At 37.4% G+C, this 24,066-nt stretch overlaps 1 protein-coding gene across 5 annotated transcripts in view; it reads left to right on the forward strand.

Annotated features, from left to right (window-relative positions):
- The window catches only part of NELL2 (neural EGFL like 2), a 397,486-nt gene that overhangs the window by 278,099 nt on the left and 95,321 nt on the right, over positions 1-24,066 (forward strand). For all 5 annotated transcript variants that reach the window (XM_040488375.1, XM_040488376.1, XM_040488379.1 and 2 more), the window contains 2 exons: positions 19,917-20,039; positions 23,284-23,379. In XM_040488375.1, the coding sequence (XP_040344309.1) occupies positions 19,917-20,039; positions 23,284-23,379 (219 nt within the window). The remainder of the gene's footprint in view (positions 1-19,916; positions 20,040-23,283; positions 23,380-24,066) is intronic.

Below are 24,066 nucleotides of genomic sequence, written 5' to 3' on the forward strand. Positions count from 1 at the left end.
AAATATGCATATAAGTATTGCTGCTGTTTGGATAATGAACCAACCTCAACATAATTAATGTGGTTATTAGGAACATAGGGCCACATATTTGTTCTTCACTATTTATTATAACATGTAACCAATAGGTCTGTTTTTAATCTTTTTTAAAAAAATGTTTATTTATTTATTTTGAGAGGGAGAGAGAGAGCATGAGCGGTGGAGGGTCAGAGAGAGAGGGGGAGAGAGAGAATCCCAGGTAGGCGCCATGGGGCTCAAACTCACAAACCGTGAGACCATGACCTAAGCCATAATCAAGAGTTGGACGCTTAAACATCTGAGCCACCCAGGCGCCCAGGCTGTTTTTTTTAAGAGTACTCTTTGTTGTTGAGTCAGTACTATTTATGGGAATCTTTTCAGAAGGACAAAGGTAGATTAGAAAATAAATGTCTAAAGGAAACTGATATTCTAAAACCTTCATCTACTTCTAGGTCTAGGTTAGGAAATAACAATTGCAGTGTAGTTGAAAATGTATGATGGTGTCGGCAAATGTAAGATAATGCAAGCCAGCCTGTGTGGTTGCTGGTGATGTCTGGGGAAAATGATTTGCTAATGAATATTTTCAGTCTGTATTTTTATTCAATTACCAGAATATTCATAAAAATGAATGAGGAAAATAACCTTTTAACCCAGAAGTGCCAGAGAGTTACTAATGTATTATTTCACTGTATGCGCCCAATGCATCTCTGAAATGTGGAGTCTGTCAATGAAGACCTTGTATTAATATAAGTGACTATAAAGGTGACATCCTGTACATTTCCAAACCAACTTGCCTCTGGCATCTTTGTGATGCCCCTGCCTCTGATTCTTTACTGCAGGAACAACACAGCCCTGTGTCCTACTCGTAGACATAGTATTTCTTTAACTGAGTCTTCATATTTTAATTCTCTAAAAACGGATCTGGTTTTAGACAATTCTGTTGGTAATCCTATCAATAGGGTATATATTTTCAATATACTTTTTTTTCTTATTATTCTGAGGTAATTTTTTTGAGGATACAAAAAATCTTGCTAATGCAGTAATTTGTTTTACAGTGGACTCTGTTAATATGCTGTAACTGAAATTATATCCTTTCATACTTCAGTTTGAACGTTATAATTTAGGCTACTTTTATAGAAATAGTTCTCACTCTTAAGTAAAATTAATACAGTAGAATGAAATTATATTATTGGACTGTATTTTACCCAAATTTAGATATGCTTCATAAACTATCATGTCTCTTGAAATGTAACTGCATTCAAATAAAAACCTGATATTATGCAATTATTCTTCATTGAAAGGAGAAGCTGTTATTCTTATCCCTCGACTTTGTATTTACTAGTCTCCAGACCTAGAAAATTTCAAATTTCGAGTTGTGAAGTATGATCAAAGGCAGGGTGTGGGGGAAGCCCTTTAGTCTAAAGGTTACTTTGATACAGCTCATATCAATTGAAAGCCTGCTCTGGGCTGGGCACAATGCTAGTCACGTAGTTCCTGATGGACTTTGCCATCTAGGGGGGTAGAGGACTAGTAAACAGAAGAGTGGATCAATGTTCTAAAATGCTAATAATTATTTCCCATGAAGCTGTGTTATGGATGCCAGCACTGGGGACCTACTTAGATTAGGTGATCAGATAAGGCGTCACTACGTTTATGAGGGAGGAAAAAGAACATTGCAGATAGAGAAATTAGCAGTTCCAAATACCCTGAAACAAAATGCTGACCAATACCTGGGGGCAGTTCTCCGGTTGGGAGTGTTACATAGGGGGTACAATGGGATTGAAGATTGGAATAACAGATTTAGTCACTTCAATCTCAGCTTGTATGAGGTTGCATTTTGACCTTGGTTGTGTCATATGGCAAGCTAAATGGTTTACCACTGTCTGCCATATGGGCAGGTGTGCTGTGATTCTTTAGCAACCACTGGATAACAGCAAAGTCTAAAAAATTCAGATAGGATTTACTGATTTACCGTTGCTTTCACTTCCAGAAGTGATTCTACAACATCGATGGTATCATTAACTAACATTGCATGTTGTTACATTTTAAAATGTAAAATTTTCTCCTCTTAGTACATTGCTCTGTATACAGAGATTTGTATCCTTATCTTGACTTACAGTTCTTGATATCCATATAGTACTTCCATCTTGAGGTTCGTATAGCACTTGTTTGCTCTGATTTTGTCACAAAGAACAAAGAATATTAAATTTAAAAGTTAAGAGGTGCCCAATTCTTCTGTGTCACTATGGAATAAAGATTACTGTTTCAAGTCACTGGGTACTTGAGTTCCATATCAGCCCTCTTTTCACTGCAGAGCATATTCAGCATTGATTATCAGGCACACGTCCTTTGCTTTTGACCTCCTCACCCATTTATTTTTCTGTTTCTGCTGATGATGCCAAACTGTGGTAGAACATGTGAACCCAATAAGAACATTATTAGTCCCATTTAATAATAATCAGCCTTCTGGTGTGGTTTCCAGGAATATATTGCATCATTAAAGCAGGAACCACTAATTTGCAAAATCAAAATCATCTGGTTACTAATGTAATTCTGTTAAACATATTGGTGTTATCCACAGGGATAAAAGGGTGTGTTCCTTGAATGTGTTTGCAAAAAGAATTTGTACTACTTTCTCCTAAATGGGATGCTTTTTTTTTTCCTCTAAGTGAGATGCTTTTTAATACTATGCTTAAGGTATTCAATCTGCTCATCTCAGCCTTAGAATGGGAGTTTGGACTTTTAAAAAAACTCATTGGACTTTAAAAAAAAAATTAAAGTAAAACAAGTTATATATGCAGACAACTATGTCCCTTTGCATTTTTATCTTTTATTTTGACAGCCTACCTGTAATTTGTGAAGGATTTTGACTGGCAGCCAAACTTAGAACAGTCAACTATTATAATTGTTTGTGTCTGTATATATTCTCCAGTGTCTTTATAGTTGAAATGAAATAAGTAACAAGTTTGATGTATAGCAGTCTGCTCTAGACCAGGATTTTGGCCAGTGCTTTGTTTATTCAGTTCTGACTTTTTTGGTGTATCTATTTTTCTAGGAAGCATTTTGTGTGTGTTTATAACCAATGAGAACCGATGCTTGATTTAAAGCAAAACCTTGTTAAAAAGATTTGCATTTTGGTGCAAAAAATTAGATTAAAGCAGAATGCATACACAGTACTTGAATTATGCTAAGTAATAAATGTCCATTTAGATTTGGGCTTTAATTTTTATACATTTGTTTAGCAAAATACTGTCCAAAATACATAGGCAGAGATTTGGAGTGGAGTGACAAGAAAAGCAGTTCTGAATTTCATAAAGCATCCACCAGGGAAACTGTATTGTCAGCAGCAGTAATTACAGTAGGTAATTGTGTCATTTACCCTGTTACAGACCACTGAATGTGAGGAGCATGGGACATACCAGCTGTCACACCCTGTTAGCTTTCACGTTCTGGGATTTGCAAAACCACACTAGGACTTACTCTTGGTGAATGGAAGAAAAACAAAGATAAACTGAGATTAAAAACTATTACAGATTTGATAGACTTTTCTAGAAAATAAAAAGTGTAAATTTCTGAAAAGTTGGAAGTCAGCATGGACATTCCTTTCTTTCATGTTTGTTTCTTACAATCAAAGGCTTTTGGGCCAGAAGTAACTACAACTAAGATCCAGTTCGGCTGCTTATTAACTGTGACCTTGGAGAACTCATTTAATCTTCTGGAGACTCAGTTTCTTCATGTGGTCAATAGAATATCTGTGAAAGATGCAACCTGTAAAGTTCAACTTCCCTTTTAAATTTTTGTTTCTACCGGGAATAAATTCTCTTTTAGGTGTAGTTCCACCAGTGAACAAATTAGGGTCTCTGCCCTCATGAAACTTATAGTCTAATGAGGAAGACAGACTGTCAACACATAAGCAGACAATTTCAAAGAGTATAACAGACAGCACTGTGAATAAGGAATCCTGTAAGAAAGGGATGTGAGACAGAGCCTCTCTGAGGAGGCGCCCTCTGAGGCCTAAAATAAATTAGCTGGTGAGCCATGAAAACAGTTGGGTTAATAGCATCTCAAGAGGAGGGACAGTGAGGTGTTTTGTCTGTTCAAGGGAGAGAGAGGCCAGTGTGGCTGGGATGTGGGGAGAGGTAAAGGATGGCTTCACTGGGACACACTGTAGCCACAGCAAAGCCTTTAAACTGTATTTAAAAAGTGAGGAGAAATCAGGGAAGGGTTGAGAGCAAGAGGAATATCATGATCACTTTAAGTTTTGAAAGAATCATTCTTGCTGTATGAAATAAGAAGGCTAGAGGTGGGTATATTTGCATTTTAACACTAAATAAATTGGTGTTTGTATGGCCACTTAAAAATATCATGCAATTTCAAACTTTCAGGGAAAATATTTTGTAGAGATGTTAGACAGGATGAATGATCACAACTGAAGTTATTTTAATATCATTTCTTCTTTTTTAAAAATTATCTTTGAGTTCCATTTTACCTTAGATGATATAGAATTGGCAGGAATAATCTCAAGGAAGGAGAAAAATGCTAACTTCATTTGTGCTGGTAAGCTTGCGTTTTTTAGCCCAACTCAGGAAAGATTTTGAGATATGAAAATGTGTTGCTGGATTTGATTAAATACAGAAAAATGAACACTTTTCTAGTTTTTTTTTTTTTCTCTAGAATAGTTGAACAGGGACAGAGAGAGGAGAGTTCAGGAGTACAAATCCAATTAGACCTGAAGAAAGCCTTTTGTTGCAAGTATTCAGCATGCAGGCCTGGAGCTTCGTATAACATTCTAGATGGAATATTCTCTTCTGTTGGTATATCATGCCAAACTGATTCATATTTTTTTATGCATGGAAACATTGAATCAACAAACAAAGAAGGAGCATTAGTTTCCTGTCAGGCATGCTCCCAAACACTCAGGGTATAGCAGAAGTACCCGCAGAAAGCAGGGTGGTGATAATATGTTTGACTAGGGAGCTAGGGGTCTCCTTCTTTCAAAGCTACATTTTCACTTCAAATGTACATTCTATCCTCACCTAGATGGGCAGGGACAACTAGGAAATTGATTGGTACCCATTATGGCAGAACTAACTGTAACTATTCCTTGTTATGTCAGTTGGGATATAAAAACAAAACACATCTTTCTTGTCATTAAGGAGATCATGACCTAGAAGCAAAGAGTGGTAAATAAATAGACAATAGCAATCCAGGGTGTTTGTTCAGTGCTATGATAGAGGGAAGCACAGCAAGCTAAGAAACCAGGTTAGGCAAAGATGCTGAGTTATGAAAGCCATGAGGTAGTAGTAAAGGGAATGGGAATTTAAAGAAAGAGGACAAATAATGCTCTGTGATCCTCCTATCTTCCTGTTCCCAAAAATAAATATATAATTAACATCAGTATTGCACTTTTCCTAACATTCAGGTATTCAGAAATGTATGTATGTATGTATGTATGCATATCTGAATGGTTTACATGTTTCCTTCCAGAGAATTCTGTTTCTCAAAGGTTTCCAGTCATGATCCCATCATTTTGTTTTTCCTAGATCTCAGACTTTTAAGAATGGTCATGTCTCACTTTCAAAATAATCACTTTGATTTAGTGTCTTAGTCTGTTACAGATATAACAAAATACCATAGACTAGGTGGCTTAAACAACAAACATCCTTTTCTCATAGTTCTGGAGGTTGGGAAGTCCAAGATGAAGGCGCCAGCAAGGTTGTTGTTTGCTGACAGCCGACTTCCTTGTTCATAGATGCCTGACTTCTCTGTGTGGGTGGAAAGGGTGAGGGATCTCTCTGGGGTCTCTTTTGTAAGGACACTAATCCCATTTGTGAAGTTTCCACCCTCATGGCTAATCATCTCCCAAAGGCTCCACCTCCTAAAATTGCCACACTGGGGGTTGAGCTTCAACATATGAACTTTGGGAAGATGCAAATATTCAGTCCATATTTAGTTTATCATCTTGTCTCGGAGTATAATGGGTTGAGGATGGAGAATGCAGACACTATATTAGAAGACAGAGAAGCAGAACCAGTCAACAGGGAAGTAAGTGATACTCCACTGGGTTGATCTGCCACAGAGGCCCAGCATGCTATATGAGCCTGCTATTCCTTGATAACTGCAAGTATTTCCATTTTGCCTCTTGCCTTCCTCCTTTATCCCACTTTATCTTAAAGGGGACCTTCTGAGTGAATGGATTTTATCATTTGTGGGAAGATATGTGGAACATGTTTAAATAACACTGAAAGCAGGAGCCTTTAAATATATTTCCGTGCCACTTGTACCAGATCCAGGCCCCCAGAGAAGAGAGGAGAGGAAAGAAGGCAGAGATGAGGGAGGCGCTGGGTATAATTAGAGGAGGGAAGAATGAGAGCGGTGAATACAAAGAGCAAGTGTTTTCCCCAGAGCAGGACATTGCGGATTGTAATTAAAATATACACTTGCAGTCAGGGAGAAGATTACAAGTTGAAATTTTTCAAAACTTATAATTGATACTGTGAAGAATGAAAGAAAGCAGGATGAGTAAATTGAAGAGGAAGGAAAGTAAAGTTTGCAGTTGGGAAGCAAGGGCAGGAAGCTGAGATGTCATAAGACAAGTTCTCAAAGGAGAAGGGAAAGTTAGGACAGGTAGGCTCCAGATTCACCTCCACTTGCTGTGCTGTTGTTCCTGGAGCTGTACATCTTCTGGTCTTGAGGTCAAATTTCCAATCACATCCACGCAGCAATCTGATTGGGATCCTGGAGGCCAAAGGCTCAAGGACAAATAGTGGGCATAAAGAGAAGGGAAGCGTTGTCAGCTTGTTCAGATGGGGTGCACGCTACTCAGGGAAGGTGACTGATGACACATGGTTGACAGAGGAAAGTCTTTCTCAAACTCCTCTGAACACTTGCGGTGATTTCTGGGACAAGAGGCCCCTTGGTGAGAAACAGTGAGAAAAGAATTACTACATTTGAAGGGAACTCATCAAGTGAAAGTGAGTGATTCAGAATGAGGTTTAGAATAAAAGCCATTTCAAAGTCTTTTCTGAAAAGAATAGACTGTAAAAAAGAAGAGACACTCTATATTGTCAGAGGAGAAAATCCTTTTTGGATCTTAAAAAAAGGTGGCTTTCTAAATGACAGAAAAAAGATTTTGCTATACTCCTAAATTGGTTCCTGCCTCTCAAGAACTAAACAATACACAGGTGTAAATGAGATACCAACTTGCTACCTAACATCTTTATATATCCAGGGCAGAGAAATTATATGCATACATACATGCGCATATACACAGACTCTTACATGATACATTCACACACATACACCTACATGCATACACATAAAGACATACAATTATGTGTATTATTTTTATGAGGGAACATCTTTAAATATCTTCAGGATAAGAATTCTGCCTTATTCATCTTACAACAATCACAACTCTTATATAAGCATGGTAAAACTTAACACATATCTGTAATATCAGTAAACATTATTACAATTAGAAATATGAAAGGATATTAAAAGATATTAGCTTAAAAATGTCAAAGCTAGTTAAATCACTTTACACCGCACACATAGAAGCATGACACAAAGGTGCACAAAAATATCCATATCTTATTATGTTTTATTAAGGATACTTAAACTATATATATATAAATCATTTGGACCTGAAAATCGTCTTGTATCTTATATTTTGCTGTGGTAGAAACTCAAATAGCATGCTCTAAGAGAGATGGATTTTGAAATGAAGCTCATTTTTAAAATTAAGCCCCCGAGTGAAAAGGTTGATGGATCTCCTTTGTCCCATAGTCCCAACCCTTTAAAATCTGAGGAATCATTTTATTTTCTGTAAGAAGTTAAAAGGTCAGAATATAGCATTTGATCCAAGTGTGGATTTCTTCTAAGCTCATCTTAAACTTCAGTGGGAAGGCTATCCAGGTGGAAACACTAAGGTTGTTTTTCTTCAATAATTTTATATTTTAAAAATTCCTTTTTTATATTGTATGTTGTTTTGTTTTGAAACTCTTGTTCTGGTATAGTGTGTCAAATATACTCGTTAATCTTACTGGGTTTTTTAGTAGGTATTAAAGCAGGGCGGGCCTTAGAGCTTTCAGTGAAGGACTAGATTACATGGTGTTAGGTGAGGATGATTTCTCTTCTGGCAGAAGTTTTCACTAGCTTAATGAACACTTTTCCTTTCTTTCCAAAAAATCTAAATAAATGGAAGCACATGCCTCTTACCAAATTAGGGGGCAGCACTGACATGAAAACATAGGAGCAACAAACTTGAACTTTTGCTTTGGTGAAGGTCTCATGGTCTCTTAAGCGATGCATAAATACTGCTGTAAATTATAAATCCCGGACAAGTTACATGGATTTTGGGTGAATACAATGTGAAATGTAAAATATCAGATGTGAAATACTCTGAGAAGCTGAAAGCACTGATTTTTTTTTTTTTTTTTTTTTTTTTTTTATAGATTGAAGCCTATTATTCATTCATCTACATTTACCAAGTGCCTAAAATGTGTCATGTGTTATGGCAAGGACTAAGGATTGAAATATCTATAATAAAAATTCTCTGTCTTAAGAAGTATATTGACTAATGGGGGGTGGATAAGACAATTAACGATCCCTGACAGCGTGATAAGGGCTAGTCTAATACTAACTCATGAAACATTACTCTAAGTGCTTTCTACATTACCTTAGTTAATCCTTGCAACTCTATGAAGAACATATAAGTCCACAATCCCTTATCTATAGTTCTGAACTTCAAAACCTCCAGACAGCTCTAGAAGTTGAATGTTTATTTTCAAAATTCATTTGGAAGCAAACTTTAATCTGATATGATGCTATTTCTCATCACTGTGTATCCAATTTGATATGAATAGTCATACTTTTACTACAGAAATATTTGATTACTGAGTATTGTCCCGGATCCTTCTGGAGATTTTACTTGTGTACCATTATTATTAGTCCATTTAACAGAGGAGGAAACTGTAATTTCAAGAGGTTAAATAATTTGCTCAAGATCTGACAGGTAGTAAAAGGCAGAGTCAGGATTTGATCAGAGACCATCTGACTCCAAAGTCCATAGTCTTAACTACAATATATTCTAGCTTCCAAATGTTATGATGGAATTGAGCACAAATAGTATGGGGCTTATGTAAGTTTTAAGAAAGGTTTTCTAAAGAAGGAGGCATTGTTTGGTCTGAATGGGAGGTGAATAGGAAAGTTAGGCAAAGAAAATGAGGACGGGCTTTCTGGGCCAAAAGCAGAGACCTATGTGAAATATACAGGGATTGGCTGGTATGATGGTGGGCCTTTAGAAGAGTCTCAGTAAATGATATTATGTAAAAATGATGCAATGGGAGAGTTTTAAATGGTGCACTTTGGTGAGAGCAAAGTGTCATAATGAAATCTTGATGAGTAGGTGGTGCTTTGATGGCTAGTAAGAACAAAAAAGATTAAGAGAGAAGAAGAGAGAATGGGGAAGAGAGAGATAGAGAAGATCAGATTTTATTTGAAAAGTCATTATAACAATGGTTTAGAGATGTACCAAACTGGGGACAGTGTTGTCATCATGAAGCTATTGCAATATTCCAAAGGAAATATTTCATGCCCAAATTTTAACAACTTAAGAGTAGCAGAATGAAGACAGGGGTGGGGGCTGTGGAAATGAGAACAGTCAAGGAAGTAGAATCCAGATGAATTGGTCCCCAGATGTGGTAGTTGGGGGACGGGAAGTCTCTGGTGACCCCCCACATTCCTGATTTGGGAGGAAGAAAGCCTTAAGGATAGATTTAGGTACAGATTCACCTGTGGGTGGGAAATCTGAGAGTATTCTTCCCTGATGACCTGGATAGTCTTTTGTGAAGTTATTGATGGGGTTATGTGCCACAAGTGAGAGAGAGAGTATGGGGCAGGCGTTCGAAGAAAGAGCAGCATAGCTGCTGAGTGGAATGGAAGAGAAAGCAGGAGATGTGCACACTGTCACCACAGAATATCTTGAATATTTTGCATTAGCAAATCTCTAAATATTTTGCATGTTTAATTGAGATATACTTTATAGTTATTGACTCACTAACAAATATTCATTGGAGACTAGTTTGTGCCAGTCATTGTGTTGGATGTTGGGAGTAATTGATGAATTAGATCTAAGGTTTGCTATCTAGGTGGTTATCTGACACAGATGTTGACTAGTGAGTATTTACTCAGTGTATTGTCACCATCAGTAGAGGAAGTTCACTTTCCTAATATGATCTTTGCTTTTATAGTTTGACTTCTTAATTCTATTTTTCTTCTTTGCCATAAAAACCAAACCAGACCAGACCAGACCAGACCAAAACAAGAACGAGAATAACAAAATTCCTAAAAGTAAGAAACCCTCTTCTATTCTTCTCACCACCATCTCACTCCCAGTTGCCCAGGTTTGAAACCTGATTTATTTTGGGGCGCCTGGGTGGCTCAGTCGGTTAAGCGTCTGACTTCAGCTCAGGTCATGATCTCACGGTCCGTGAGTTCGAGCCCTGTGGCAGGCTCTGTGCTGACAGCTCAGAGCCTGGAGCCTGCTTCAGATTCTGTGTCTCCCTCGCTCTCTGCCCCTCCCCCACTCATGCTCTGTCTCTCTCTGTCTCAAAAATAAACATAAAAAAAAAAAAAACCTGACTTATTTTCAATGCCTCTCATCCTCCTTGTTCAAAAATTGATTCACTGTGGGGCTCATCAGTTGTATGCATAAATTGACTCCCCTTCCACCATCATTTTGTCCATTCTTCTTCATTCCTTCTCTTTAACATAGTTTCATTCCAGAGAAGCCTAGGGATTGGGATACAGAAAATGAATGAGAAGGGTTTTGGACCTTATGATGTGGCACTTACTTCCCAACCATTCTTCCTCCCTCCTGTAGTACTTCCTCATGCTGCACATACATTGCTCAGCACAGTGCTTGCCAGGTGATAAGCACTCATTTTCTATTTGCTTTTTGCCTATCGCTCTCCTCCTCCTTATCCTTTTGCTTCACCTCTCAGTGTTGCACAGACTCCTGTCACAACTCCCAGTAGTAACCTAACTCTGACTCAAAAGGAAAAAACTGAAAGGAATAAAGAAGGACTAAAATGAGAGAGAACAATGCTGGCTTGCTAACATAGAACACCCAATTTGTTAGGGGAAGTTGGTTTCTCCTCCTCTACACATTGCTGTTAATTTCCCTAAAACTCCACTCCCATTTTATCATGCCTCTTATTTGGAAGAGGCTATTTATTGCCCACCAGATAAGTGGCAACTTATTGCCCACCAGATAAAAATCATGTGGTGTTCCTGACCCTGTCCATACTGATTCCTCATTATTCCCTATTGTTCCTCACCTGTGCCTGCTCAGCCACCTCAGCACTCTGCCACAGCTCATGCTTTTGACCTTTTGCACCTGTGTTCTCTCCCCACAGGACATGCTCTTTTCCATCTTTACCCTTTTCCTGTTAAAACTGCTCCTATCTTTCAAGACTCACTTGTTTGGCCTATTTCCTACACAATACTTCCCTAGACCCCTCAGTTAATCCTCATCTCTCCTTCTTTAAGTCTCAAGAGATCATTGTTGATAGCTCGTAGCTTTTTAAAACACTGAAGGCAAATTCTGGCCTTGTCACTTCAAAGTTACATGACATTGGGCAAGATATGTATTTTCTCCAAGAAAGCTCTATATTCCCATTTGTAAAACAGGAGTAATAATAGTGCCTTCCAGGAAATGTTTCTGTGAAGATTGAAGGGGATAATGAACATAAAACACTTAGTACAGTGCTTTATAGCATCTGGTAAGCACTTAGCAATTAGCTAATGGCATTATTTTTACTATTACTATTGTTTTCTCTCTTAAAGCACTAAACAAGTTCAAGAATATATCATAGTTATCTATTCATATCATCAATCCTCTAATAGTTCAAAAGTCTCTTGAATTCACTGAGTTCATGAATCCCAGTTCGTGCATCTTTGCATCCTCTAGAGGCTAGAATAATCAAAAGGCTAGAATAACATAGAGAAGCTTCAGAAATATTCAGAAATACAAATCATTTGTTGATAGTTACAAGAATTTTGTTGCCTGACAATGCGTTTGGACAAATATAATCTCATGAAACACCAGAAAAAAAGCAAAGCAGGTTTTTTTTTGCTGTAAAATCAATTTGGATTACCTTCCAAAATTATTGTAAAGATACAGAGGAAATTTGCATGGGCGTTAGTTGTTCAGATTCTTGATCAAGTAAGTATTAGGAAGAGAGGCTGAATGTACCAGTGAAAGGACTAGAAGAAAATAAACCAAGCATGTCAGAGAAAAGAAGTCTGAACAAATTCCTAGATGCCAAACAAACTGAGGAATAACAAGAAGTCAGTATTGAATTGGTGTGGTCAGTGAACAGGAAACTTGAGTAGTGAATAAAAAATACTTGGGTGTTAAAAATGAGTTTTAGTTGGTTTGCTGCTAATGTGGCCACTGAATAGGGTTAAAGTATAGTTTCTTGTAGTCCCTTTAACAGTGTTAAAATTAGATTTCCATTAAAATGACACTGTGATAGATTTTTTTCTCTAATATAAAGTGAATAAGGAAGGTAATCATAAGAAACAAAAAGAACAGCTTTTGGTAAGTATGATAGCAGGCGTCTTTTTTCCTGACATAACCATTGAAGGTAGTGCATTTTGGAAATCAGAGAAATGTCTGAAATTCATTTGATTTCAGAAAAGATTATGAAAAGAGAAAGCTCTGTGAGACATTTACATTTTCTCCACAGAACTGAAACAGAAAAGAAAGGACATTGTATGGCTAATAGAGGCAAAATAAAATTTGCCACTGAAGTAGATAATACGATGAGAAAGTAACTAATATTTATCAAGTGACTCTTATTTGCCAGGGTCTTTATACTCATCATGCAAATTTACTCTTCACAATAGTTCTAATATAGGTCTCAATCTCCTCATTTTAAACTTAGGAAGATCGGCTTACTTTCTCAAGGCCAGTGAGAACTAGGTTAAAATGGCATCAAAAGTCAAGCCTGTCTAGAAAACTTCCGTACAACACTGCCTCCCTGCTATTGCTCTTTAAAATAGTACATAATTTTCCCATTTTTTTCTTCATTGTCCTTTACACTGAGTTACAGTCCTAGTACAAAACAGTTGATGGAGGACATTTTAAACCATTCAATGAATTGTAACAATGTCCCTGAGATTGAATAGTCACGAGGGCATGCATGTTTTGATTGTAGGCATATATATTGTTGGTGGCAGCAAACACAACTTCTTCATATACCAGACCATTAAATATTGGGGGTGGGGGATAAAGGAGGAAGAAGAGGGAAGGAGGCAATTCTAGTTCTTTTTAATAGACCCCCAAGCCCTCTGCCAATTGTTGAATTGTAATACAAAACATTCTTTAGATTCAGTTTGTGTTCATTTTGACAAGATCTGCCATAGAATGATTATTGTGTGAATGTAGTACGGAGCTGGGGCAAGTCCAAAGAGTTGTTTAGTTTGCTCAATAGATATGGCATATTTTATCTGAGGACTCACTGTGTTGCTATTCTTTTTAGAGTAAAACAAGAGGTCTCAGTATTATAGACCCACGGACTATCTTGTTCTCTTCCTCTTCACTAGCCAGTGTAGGCAACTACAAACTTACTTTGGTAGGAACACTTAGGAGTGAAGTTTGTGGATGAGTTTTAGCAAGCTCATGGATGTCCTAAGGCAAGCAATCTGGTCTACTGAAATATAAGAGGAAAATGACTAAGCAACTCTATATGTTTGAGATAAGTCATCCTTCTAAACAAATAGTTTGATGGTTTTATTTAACAGCTTCTCAAGAGTAATTTACAGGCTGTGGACTTCCTTGCTCCAAGATTTATTTAGGCTTAAGCCTGAGCGAGCTTCTTCTCAGGTTTCTAATAAGCAGATAATAGTTAAGACCCGAGGTAGGTTGTCACTATGTTTAGAGCCTTATCCTGCCACGGTCTAGGAGAGAATTTACTCATTGTAAATTTATATTCCAGGAAACACTTGGGTCAGAGAGAGCGAAGAAGCTTTCTTTGTGGCACACCTACATGTTATGATAGCTGCTGTTTTCCCAACATTTCTGTATTTGGACAGGAGAGTAGAAGATCCAGCCTAACAATATAATTCTTGTAACTGAAAAAAATCCATCAGAGGAAAAGAAAGGCTCTGTGAGAATAGTGGGCCTGCCGTGAAGGTATATTATAATTTGCTACCAGAAGAGCAGAATCTACAGTATAAAGGTGTCAGTCAGAGGATCTAGTATATTGGTGGGGGGGTGTAAAGCAGAATTATCCAGAAGTGGTGGGCTTTGTTACAGGGGCCCGACCAGGTGTCAGAGGAGAGGACTCCTGGATACTGGAGATGTCTGTTTGCCAAACTGCGTTAATGATGAGCTTCCAGAGATTTTTGAGTTGGAGGAATGAGTGCTTGAGTCTAAGTTCTGTGAGCTGGTCACTTTGTTTTACAGACATTTGCACTTAGCCATATTGGTATCTTCCTTTTCTTTTAAAAGCTTCTCTCAATCTTGAGAAAATGTAGATTTTAGTATGAACAGAAAGTACCTCAGTGCTTAGCCCTAAAGTGTTAAAAATACTAGATAATACAAAAAAAGAGATAACTTCCTACTTGTAAAGCAATGGAGGACTCCACATATGACAAGGAGACATTAAATGGTATAAACATTAAAACCCAAAACCTCTGGGGGCGCTGAGGTGGCTCAGGCGGTTAAGTGTCTGGCTTCAGCTCAGGTCATGATCTCACAGTTCATGGGTTCAAGACCCAAGTCAGGCTATGTGCTGACAGCTTAGAGCCTGGAGTCTGCTTCGGATTCTGTGTCTCCCTCTCTCTCTGCACCTCCCCTGCTCGCAATCTGTCTGTCTCTCTCTCTTAAAAATGAACATTAAAACAATTTAATAAATTAAAAAAAACCAAACCTCTAGACAATTGCAAAGAAGAACACATTGTGCAAAGAATCATATAATGTGATTAAAAAACACATTAGGCAACACACACACATTAAATATGTTCAGGCAGCCCTACCACATGACAGTCAATAACCTAGATTTAGGAGTCAGATGTTGTGATTCACAACTCGACCACTTACTAGCTGTGTGATCTCAGAAAAGCCACTTAACCTCTTCAAGCCTAGTTTAATTTTCTTTTTTTAAATAGTGATGATGTTTCCAAATTAATATGAAGATATTAAATGAGATATCTCCTATTAAATGAGATAGTGTGTATTACAAAGTGTGTGGTATGTCGTAGGCACTAAATTGTAGCTACGATTATTACACATCATTCAGGTTGATTCAAATTTGTAAGAGGCTCAAGATTCCAAAACAAAAGGAGCAAAATACATGAATACTATTTCAATTTGGAATCTGCACCTTCCCTACATACATAAAAATATCCATGTCAAATGCTCCATTCTCCATGAAGTCATTCTTGAAATCCTATCTGACCCAACTAGAAATGACTTCTTCCCTCTTTGCAGCCCTCTGTAAACAGGTTTCTTCTTTACTTTGGTATTTCTAACAATGCCCTCATGTGGCACTTGTGGTTTTGTGTTATCTTCCCAACTAAACTATAAGCTTTTGAGGGAGCTACCATTTATAATCACATTTTTAATCCCGCAAAAGTCTTAATATACAACAGACCTTGAATAAAAATTGTATTAAATCAAATTGTAGATATATTTAAATTACTTTTCACTCCTGTTTTTCTGTAGTATTTGCATTTTGTATCATAGTGAAATCCTTGAAGAGAACATGTGCTATGTGTATTGTATGTCTGTGTTGATGTCATTGTAAGAAAAGCTATGTGAATTTTAACATGGCCATTTTGTCCCTAGATAGTTCATTCATTCTAGAAACAGCTCAATATGAATACCAAATTTCAAGCCCAATTTAAGCCCGACTATGACCAGATGACCTGTTGGGTGTGGAGTCTTAAAATGATTTTAGAGACATTAAGCTACTCAGGTTAGGGGTTGATCAGTGAGACTAAAATATTATTTCTGTGTGACATTTGCATTTAGATAAATCTAAGTGTACATATTATCACTTTTGATGTAGAGGAATTTTAATATATTGACCCTTGTCACTGGTATGAAATCAGTTTTATATAGTACATAAAGGTGCATGGCAATTATGGCACATAGGACAAATTTTTCCCCACTATTATTGTACAATCATTGATTCTATATTTAATGTACTGTAATAATTGACAACCACATTACTTTTGTTTAGTACTGTTTGAGTTGTGGTGTTTCCTTTCTACATGTTTATTTTTTTCCATTTAATTTAATTTTTAAATGTATAGATAGAAAATGTGATAAATTTTGATTAAAATAACCATATGCTAATACTTTTAATGAAGAACAGTTAGAGAGAAGTGTATTTGGTTTTAATCCTAGCTTTTACCTGGACCATCATACCGTCATGTCACACGAACAATGAAAGGTTTAACTGAAGATGTGCAAATAGCATTAATTCCTAGGAACTGGATATTGTGAACATCAGATCTGAAATGTCTGCTTTTCAATATACATGAGAGAAAAATTGGAATTCATTTACTATTGCATCCTGCCATGCCTCTTCTCAAACATTGTGACATAATATTGATTTAAATTTTTTCTTAACATTTCCCTCCTGATTTTATTTAATTTAACTTATTGTATGTTACAAATGTTAGAGGGAGCATGAAAAATGGAGAGGTTGCTGGTGGAGTCCTTAGGGATATGTGAGTCAGGGGTAAGAAGTTGACATTTGACCAAAACTGGATATACAGCAGCAATAATTAACTATTTATCGAGATGACCTTATAGAATATTTGCTCCTTGCTTCATTCACATTCTGTTTTGTGGAGGGCTATCAAATTAAACTTAATTCTTCTGTGAGACATAGGCATTTTTAAAGGCTTTTCCTGAAGTCACAGTTTACTTTTAGTTGATGGTTATAAGTATAACAAGTTTATTTTAAGTGGTGTAAAGAATTTTAAAGTGATAGTGTAAAGGAATTAATATTTTGTTTTCAAAATATGTCTTGCTACCTTAATATTTGAAATATCCCTGATAAAATAAAACACCATTGTAGTAAAATTAGTAAAAAAAATAAATAAATAAAAAATAAAATTTAGATTTTTCAATAGCTTCTATTTGGCATCTAGTCTACAACTGAACAAATTGGGATTGGCTTGAATTATAATGGCAGAGGAAGTATTTCCTAGCTTTCTTCCTTTGGTCATTTATTCTTTTTAGTTTTTTAAGTTTATTTGTTTTGAGAGAGAGAGCAGAGAGGGGGCAGAGAGAAAGAGAGAGAGAAGAAGACAGAGAGAGAGAGAAGAAGACAGAGAGAGAGAGAGAGAGAGAGAGAGAGAGAGAGAGAGAATCCCAAGCAGGCTCTGTGCTCTCAGTGCAGAGCCTCACGTGGGGACAAACCCACAAACCGTGAGGTCATGGCCTGAACCAAAATCAAGAGTCAGATGCTTAATTGACTGAGCCACCCAGCCCCCTCTGATCATTTATTGTTTTAATTACTTATTTTAGAAACATTCTTTGAATGCTGAAATGAAATACAAATAAAAATACAGAATTGTTGTCCAAAAATTAACTGTTCCTGGTGGGGCATGAAGATGGAGAATCAAGGAGAAGTAGATATTTATGATAAAATATAATAACAGAGCCTTGTATATGGTGCTAAGAAAAACTGCCAGCAGGCCCTGACTCTGCAGGAGGGGGAGAGAAGGGTATTTTTGCATAAAACAACATTTTAGTGTGATCTTTAGAAGCGATAAGAGTTTGCCAGGAGAATCCATGGGGCAGACACTTCAGGCACAGGGAAGAATATGTGTAAAGGTGTGTATTTAAAAACGTGGAAACTGTCTTTACCCTTGAATTGCTTAGGAGCATATTTACTCGTTTCAGCAGTCTCGAGAGTAAATGACAACAGGGTAACCAGATCCAGGCTTGTGTAATTAATTAAAGTGTATGGGAATCATCATACTGGGTGCTAAACTGCATCTTGTTAGGCCCTTCCTCTACCCAGTGAGTTCCGTCTAATTAAGAAAACAACCAAAGCAGAGATGAAAACAGCATCAAATCAATCAGCAGCTGTCTTTAAAGAGCCTACGGCTGTCCGTATAGAGATTTATAGATTAACTGCAGCACTTTGAATAGCACTGGGAAGAAAATGGGCAGCAGGTGCAAACTTCAGAGTGTAGATTTATTTTGCTTCGGGCAGCTGACCCCAGAGGTAGGTGGACTGCCCATTCCAGTCCCTCTGAAATTTTATAGTGGTCCAAGGACAGCCCCAAGCAGGAGACCCAGCTGTAATCTGGCTATTTTCTAGGTTATCATCAATGTGCTTGAATTTATAATAACTATGAAAGTTTCTGATACTAGATAATAACAGTGGAACTCTGTACAATTTGGAGAAATTCCACCAGGGATTTGGAGGATAAGGTATCTATTCATGCAATTCTAAAACCTTAGTGATTGAGAGCTCTCTTTCTTCTGAAAGATTATTGGGAATAATGTCTAAGAATTTTATTACCAGCCTAGAGTTCAAAATATTATAACTTTATACTTATATATGACACAGGGCATAATGTTAATCTTTATTTAAAAAAAAACAGAGCATTCTATTTTAGTAGTTGAAATCAGTGATTTTAGTCTAATCTCAAATGAATATGCCCAAAGCACATTTACAGATACATTACTATTATAATATATTGTCTGCAATAATACATGTATTGTCCAGAATACGAAGAGTTCTAAAATAAAAAGCAAATATTTCTTTTTGCTTTGATGATATATATCATAGTGAATTAATAGCTCCATTAATATAAGCATATTAAAATATATATTTAATTTTAGGCCTAAGTAATAATTTTGTGAGAGACCAAGTAATAAGTAGTGCCACTGTAGGCATTTTCCTGAACTAGTTCCTAAGCATTTCCTCACTTATATTTCATTTCCTACTCATTTTGATTTTGATGTTAGATCTGATTTCTTTCTCATTTTCACTGTATTTATTCCTTACATTTACATTTTTGTTGAACACTCTGCTAGAATTCTGATGTTACCTAATACTCCTGTGAACTTGGGCAGGCGACATAAGCACTCTGAGCCACTATGGACTCATTTTTAAAATGGTAATAATGATATTGGTTATGCCTCTCTCATAGGGGTGCTGGGAGAAGCAGATGATTCAGTGTTTTCTAAAGTGTCAAGTTCTACACAGTTAAAGGAAGTATCATATTGATTGCATCTTTTAAAGTATGTATTTGCACATATTATAAAGGCGAGTTGTCTTATTTAGCAGAACTCTGATACTTTCTTTGAGGAGAGAGATTCCTAAGGAGGTCAGATATTCCCCAGTAGTTTGCATGTGTATCTTTATGCCTGGCCATGTGGGTGTGGGGGTTAACTGCATCCTAACTAATTCCCAGAGCTTTAACTCCATTTTCCTACAGGCCAGGATTCACGAAGCAATATATTTCACATCCAATCCTATTACCTTTTTCATGTTACAGAGAAGAATTAGGTAGCATATTTATGTCAGGACAATAACTCCCCAAATATTAACCACAGAGACTGCATACAGAGGCTCTGGGATACACTTCTGAGAATTATCCACCCTTTCCTCTCCCCTTCTGCCATTCCTTCCTCCTCCTTGGTGGGTCTTTTGTCCAAATCCTTTTGCATGCAAGGTATGTATTTCAAGAGGAGTATGCAATACTTCAAAATATGAACTCTTCTTTAACATAGGCTTTGTATAGGTCTGTCTGTGTTTGAAAGAAATACCATGCAGTAACCAAGATGCAAGTAGTTTAAAATACAGTCTCATTGAAAAGTCTATCTTTGAGTAACAAAATTGTATTCCTCATTTCAGAACATGATGAATGTATCACAAATCAGCACAACTGTGATGAAAATGCTTTATGCTTCAATACCGTTGGAGGACACAACTGTGTTTGCAAGCCAGGCTATACGGGGAATGGAACCACATGCAAAGGTAAAAGGTTTAAATGTCAGCCTCTCTCACATTAGGGATAAGGCAGTCCATCTTCACCTCCCTCCACCCCTTCTCATCACTGTTATCTGCCTTCTGGGTACTTCCCACAGCCCCTGGGAACTTTGCAACATGGCTCATACTCTTCCCCCTGGGTTAGGTCAGTGTTTAAGCAGCCAAACTGTTCAAACAGTGTCGACTTCATGTTCCTTGACCTCCATTTCAGTGGTTTCCATCTCTGTTCCTGTCTAGCAGACCACACCCATAATCACACCCGAGCACTTTTGGACAGAACTGTTCCATCTTTGAAATCTCAGACTTCAGCTTCTTATTGTCTTACCCCAAGTCCTTCTGCTTCCAGTTGGCCCACTCTGTTTCTTCCATGACCTTTCATCTTCTGTTTCTCTGACCCTTTTCTTTCAGTTTACCAGTCTCCTCCCATATTTAAATACTTGTTTTTGAATCCAAACATGACAGCTATTTTTTTTTTTTTCACCAATACAGTCAACCTATTTGTTCTTTTAGCAAAATCCACTTGGAAATACCTCTATTTGGGATCAATCTGACAGTTTTTCTTCTCTACTCTTTTTTTTTAAGTTTATTTCTTTATTTTGGGAGAGAAATAGAGTGTGTGAGTGGGAGGGGAACAGAGAGAGGGGGGAGAGAATCCTAAGCAGGCTCTTCCTTGGCAGTGCGGATCCCAACGTGGGGCTCGATCCCACAGATTGTGAGGTCAGACCTGAGTGGAAACCATGAGCTCAATGCTCAACCTACTGAGCCACCTAGGTACCCCTCTAATTTCTTTTGAACTGTTGAGTAGTAAGTTAACTGGGAATACTGGGTCTCCACATGTTATAGTTTCCCATTTTAGCTGGTTTGTCAATGTCAGTCAGTAATTCTTTTAAAAGTCCTGCTGAGCTCAGATTTTCATTTCCATCAGTGGATGTTCCCACAGTACTTCACCACCGTCCCCTGATACATTCTTTCACCAGTGCCCTCTTTTCTTTTATCAGATTAGCTTACCTCCTCCTTCACAATAGAGGTTCTATTTTGGAAACTGCTAACTCCCATAGGCTAAAGTCCATACTCTGTATATGTCATGTAGATTTATTTATGATTTGTATAATTTAAACATTTTAAGCTTCAAAACTTCCCATTTCTCAAACACACGTGCCCATTGTCCTAGAGTTTGCTGAAATCAATTTTCTATGACACTGTGTATATGGGAGGTAGGAAATAACAAGGGATGGTTGTTAATACCATGTCCCATGAGCATGAATCTTAAGACCTGGTTTATAAGACTACATTGGATGCAGATATCGATGGGCAAGAGGATTACTCTGGTTTATAAAAGTCTATGGGAATGTTTCATTTAGAGCAATGTGAACAAGGCCTACTCACTTTGAGGTCTAAATCCCACAAAGATTTTCTCAGAGATACTAGACAAATCCTGAGAAAAGCCAGAAGTTTAACGTCCATTGCATCGTGTAACTGAATGCCTAGGACTTCCTCAGAGCACCCAGATATTCTGAGAGCTTGGTGGGGAGAAGTTAATATTTCATCTGGGAGACCAACTTCTCACTCTTATTTCTATTTCACTCTGACTCCTAATTAATGTGACAAATGTTTTTTTTTTTGTTTTTTTTTTTTAATTTTTTTTTCTCAACGTTTATTTATTTTTGGGACAGAGAGAGACAGAGCATGAACGGGGGAGGGGCAGAGAGAGAGGGAGACACAGAACCGGAAACAGGCTCCAGGCTCTGAGCCATCAGCCCAGAGCCTGACGCGGGGCTCGAACTCACGGACCGCGAGATCGTGACCTGGCTGAAGTCGGACGCTCAACCGACTGCGCCACCCAGGCGCCCCATAATGTGACAAATGTTTATAGCATAAAGAACTCTTGTAATCAGGAGCAGATCCAGATAGGTAATTCTTATCTTTGAAGGAAGGAGAACTTTCATGGATCCATACAGTTTTACCAGAAGTTCAGTCAACAGGCTGCCTGAATACAGATTCTCCAGTTCATGTGTGTATCCCTACTGGGAATGTCAAACGCTGAGAGATAAGTAATGTAGACATAGGATCTGAATCATTGAGTCCTGTGCTCTGTCCTTAAACATTACTCCAAAGAAGATACACATGTGGTCTAGGAGATGTACACTTTATTATTTATGAGGTTTACATTCTTAATCTCTTTGCGAATCCTTGGTGACTAGGTATTCTTTTTGCCTTGGATGAAGACAGACTAGGACTTATGACCAAAGCAGCTAAATGGCCTCTTTGTGTCCCTTCCTTTAACTCAGCAGCAGAATCTTGGATTGCTACATTTTACCACTCAAAGAAAGTACATCCTAACTAATGAGAGGAAGCACATGCCAGAAAAATTGCGAGAAAGCTTTTATCCCAATGCCTGAAAAAAGCTGGTCTAACTCATCCATTACAGACCAGGGAATGGCCCCTGAGATTCACAGAGCCAAAGAATAAGCTGAGGTGGAAACGGAAGCATCTAAGTGTACTCAGTCTCACCCATCTTGTTTTTCTCACATTCTTTGAATCAGGCGGCACATCTCAAAAGGTCTCACTTGCAATAGCTCGGACTTTGGCTCCCTTTCCTAGTCACAGACAAATTCCCCTCACTCACAAACCTACTCTAACACAGGAAGATTTGCAGTGCCTTTGCCCCTGATCCTGGATCTTGACCTGTCCTCAGTAGAGGACACTAAGGCTCTTCCTGAAGACCACTACAGCAAATTCTTAACCATTGGCCAGTTCATCACTTGGATTTAGAAATTTTGTGAAAGCTGGGGCATTTCTCCAATACTCTGGCACTTTGGACAGAGTTTCATAGGAGTCAGTCATTTCCTATTTCGTTATCATTCTCTAGATGGTGGTTTTCTCCTTAAGAAAACTCTAAGATAGCTGCCTTTTTTTTTTCTTCAGGTTGACAATGAGATGCAACTCTAATTCTAATGTGCTTCCTGTTGTGTAAGATTACTGCTTTTTGTTAAAAGAAAGTTTAGTGTGTCGTTTCACAGGTGAAATATTTCTTTACATTGAAAAGAGTACTGTTTTACAAATTGGGTTGAAGTTTCTTGCCTGCATGGAAGATATTATATGAATTTGAAGTTATAATACCATATATAATTTGATGTCCACATCTCCAAGGGAATGAAGAAAAGCTAGGCTTGAAGTATCTTGAACTACTCAATTTTGAAGTATGAAAGTCATGTATCTGAATTATTTCTAGCATTTTGCAAAGACGGCTGTAGGAACGGAGGAGCTTGTATCGCCGCTAATGTGTGTGCCTGCCCGCAAGGCTTCACCGGGCCCAGCTGTGAAACGGGTAAGACTATCGTTCCATCTTCTAGAAAATGAGTTTTTATGCCAATGTACAAAGTAATCCATGAGGAAAATAATGTTTCAAGTTTCAAGTGTCTCTCAAAGCTTGGAACTATTAATAAGGAAGTCCTAGGAGGTAGGACGTGGGAAGTTTCAGTGATGCATATTCACTGGGCGTTTCCCCAAAGTCGTTCTATAGAGGTTTTGCAGCTATTATAACTAGAAGAATATTGAACATTTATAGAAAGGTGTGTGGATTTTATGACTTCATAATTCATTTTACTCATTTGGAGCCCATTTTTTCTGGGATCTGTATGACTATATTAAAGCACAATATTCAAGTTCATGGCCAACACACTTCCTAGGACATGCTACCTCCTCCATGCACGTTTGAGAATTTTTTAAAAAAAGTTTTTACCTGAATCATTCAATATTCATTCATGTTGTTTATTTAAAAAGTGTTTAAAGTTTCCTACTTTTTAATTATTCCTAATCCAAGTTCATTTTGAACTCAGTCTGCTGGATACTAATACTAGAAACTAATATATATATTAAACATTATTTAATATATATATTAAAACATGCCGTGAAAATACTAGCTCTTAACTAAAATCATATCAATAGTAGTTTTGTTGCTTTGGGTAAGTGGGTTCTAATAGTAGATGACCCCAGAATGCCCATTATTCTCCCT

Source organism: Herpailurus yagouaroundi, unplaced genomic scaffold, assembly GCF_014898765.1.
Source record: "Herpailurus yagouaroundi ecotype Mexico unplaced genomic scaffold, PumYag 166, whole genome shotgun sequence".
Lineage (NCBI taxonomy): Eukaryota > Metazoa > Chordata > Mammalia > Carnivora > Felidae > Herpailurus > Herpailurus yagouaroundi.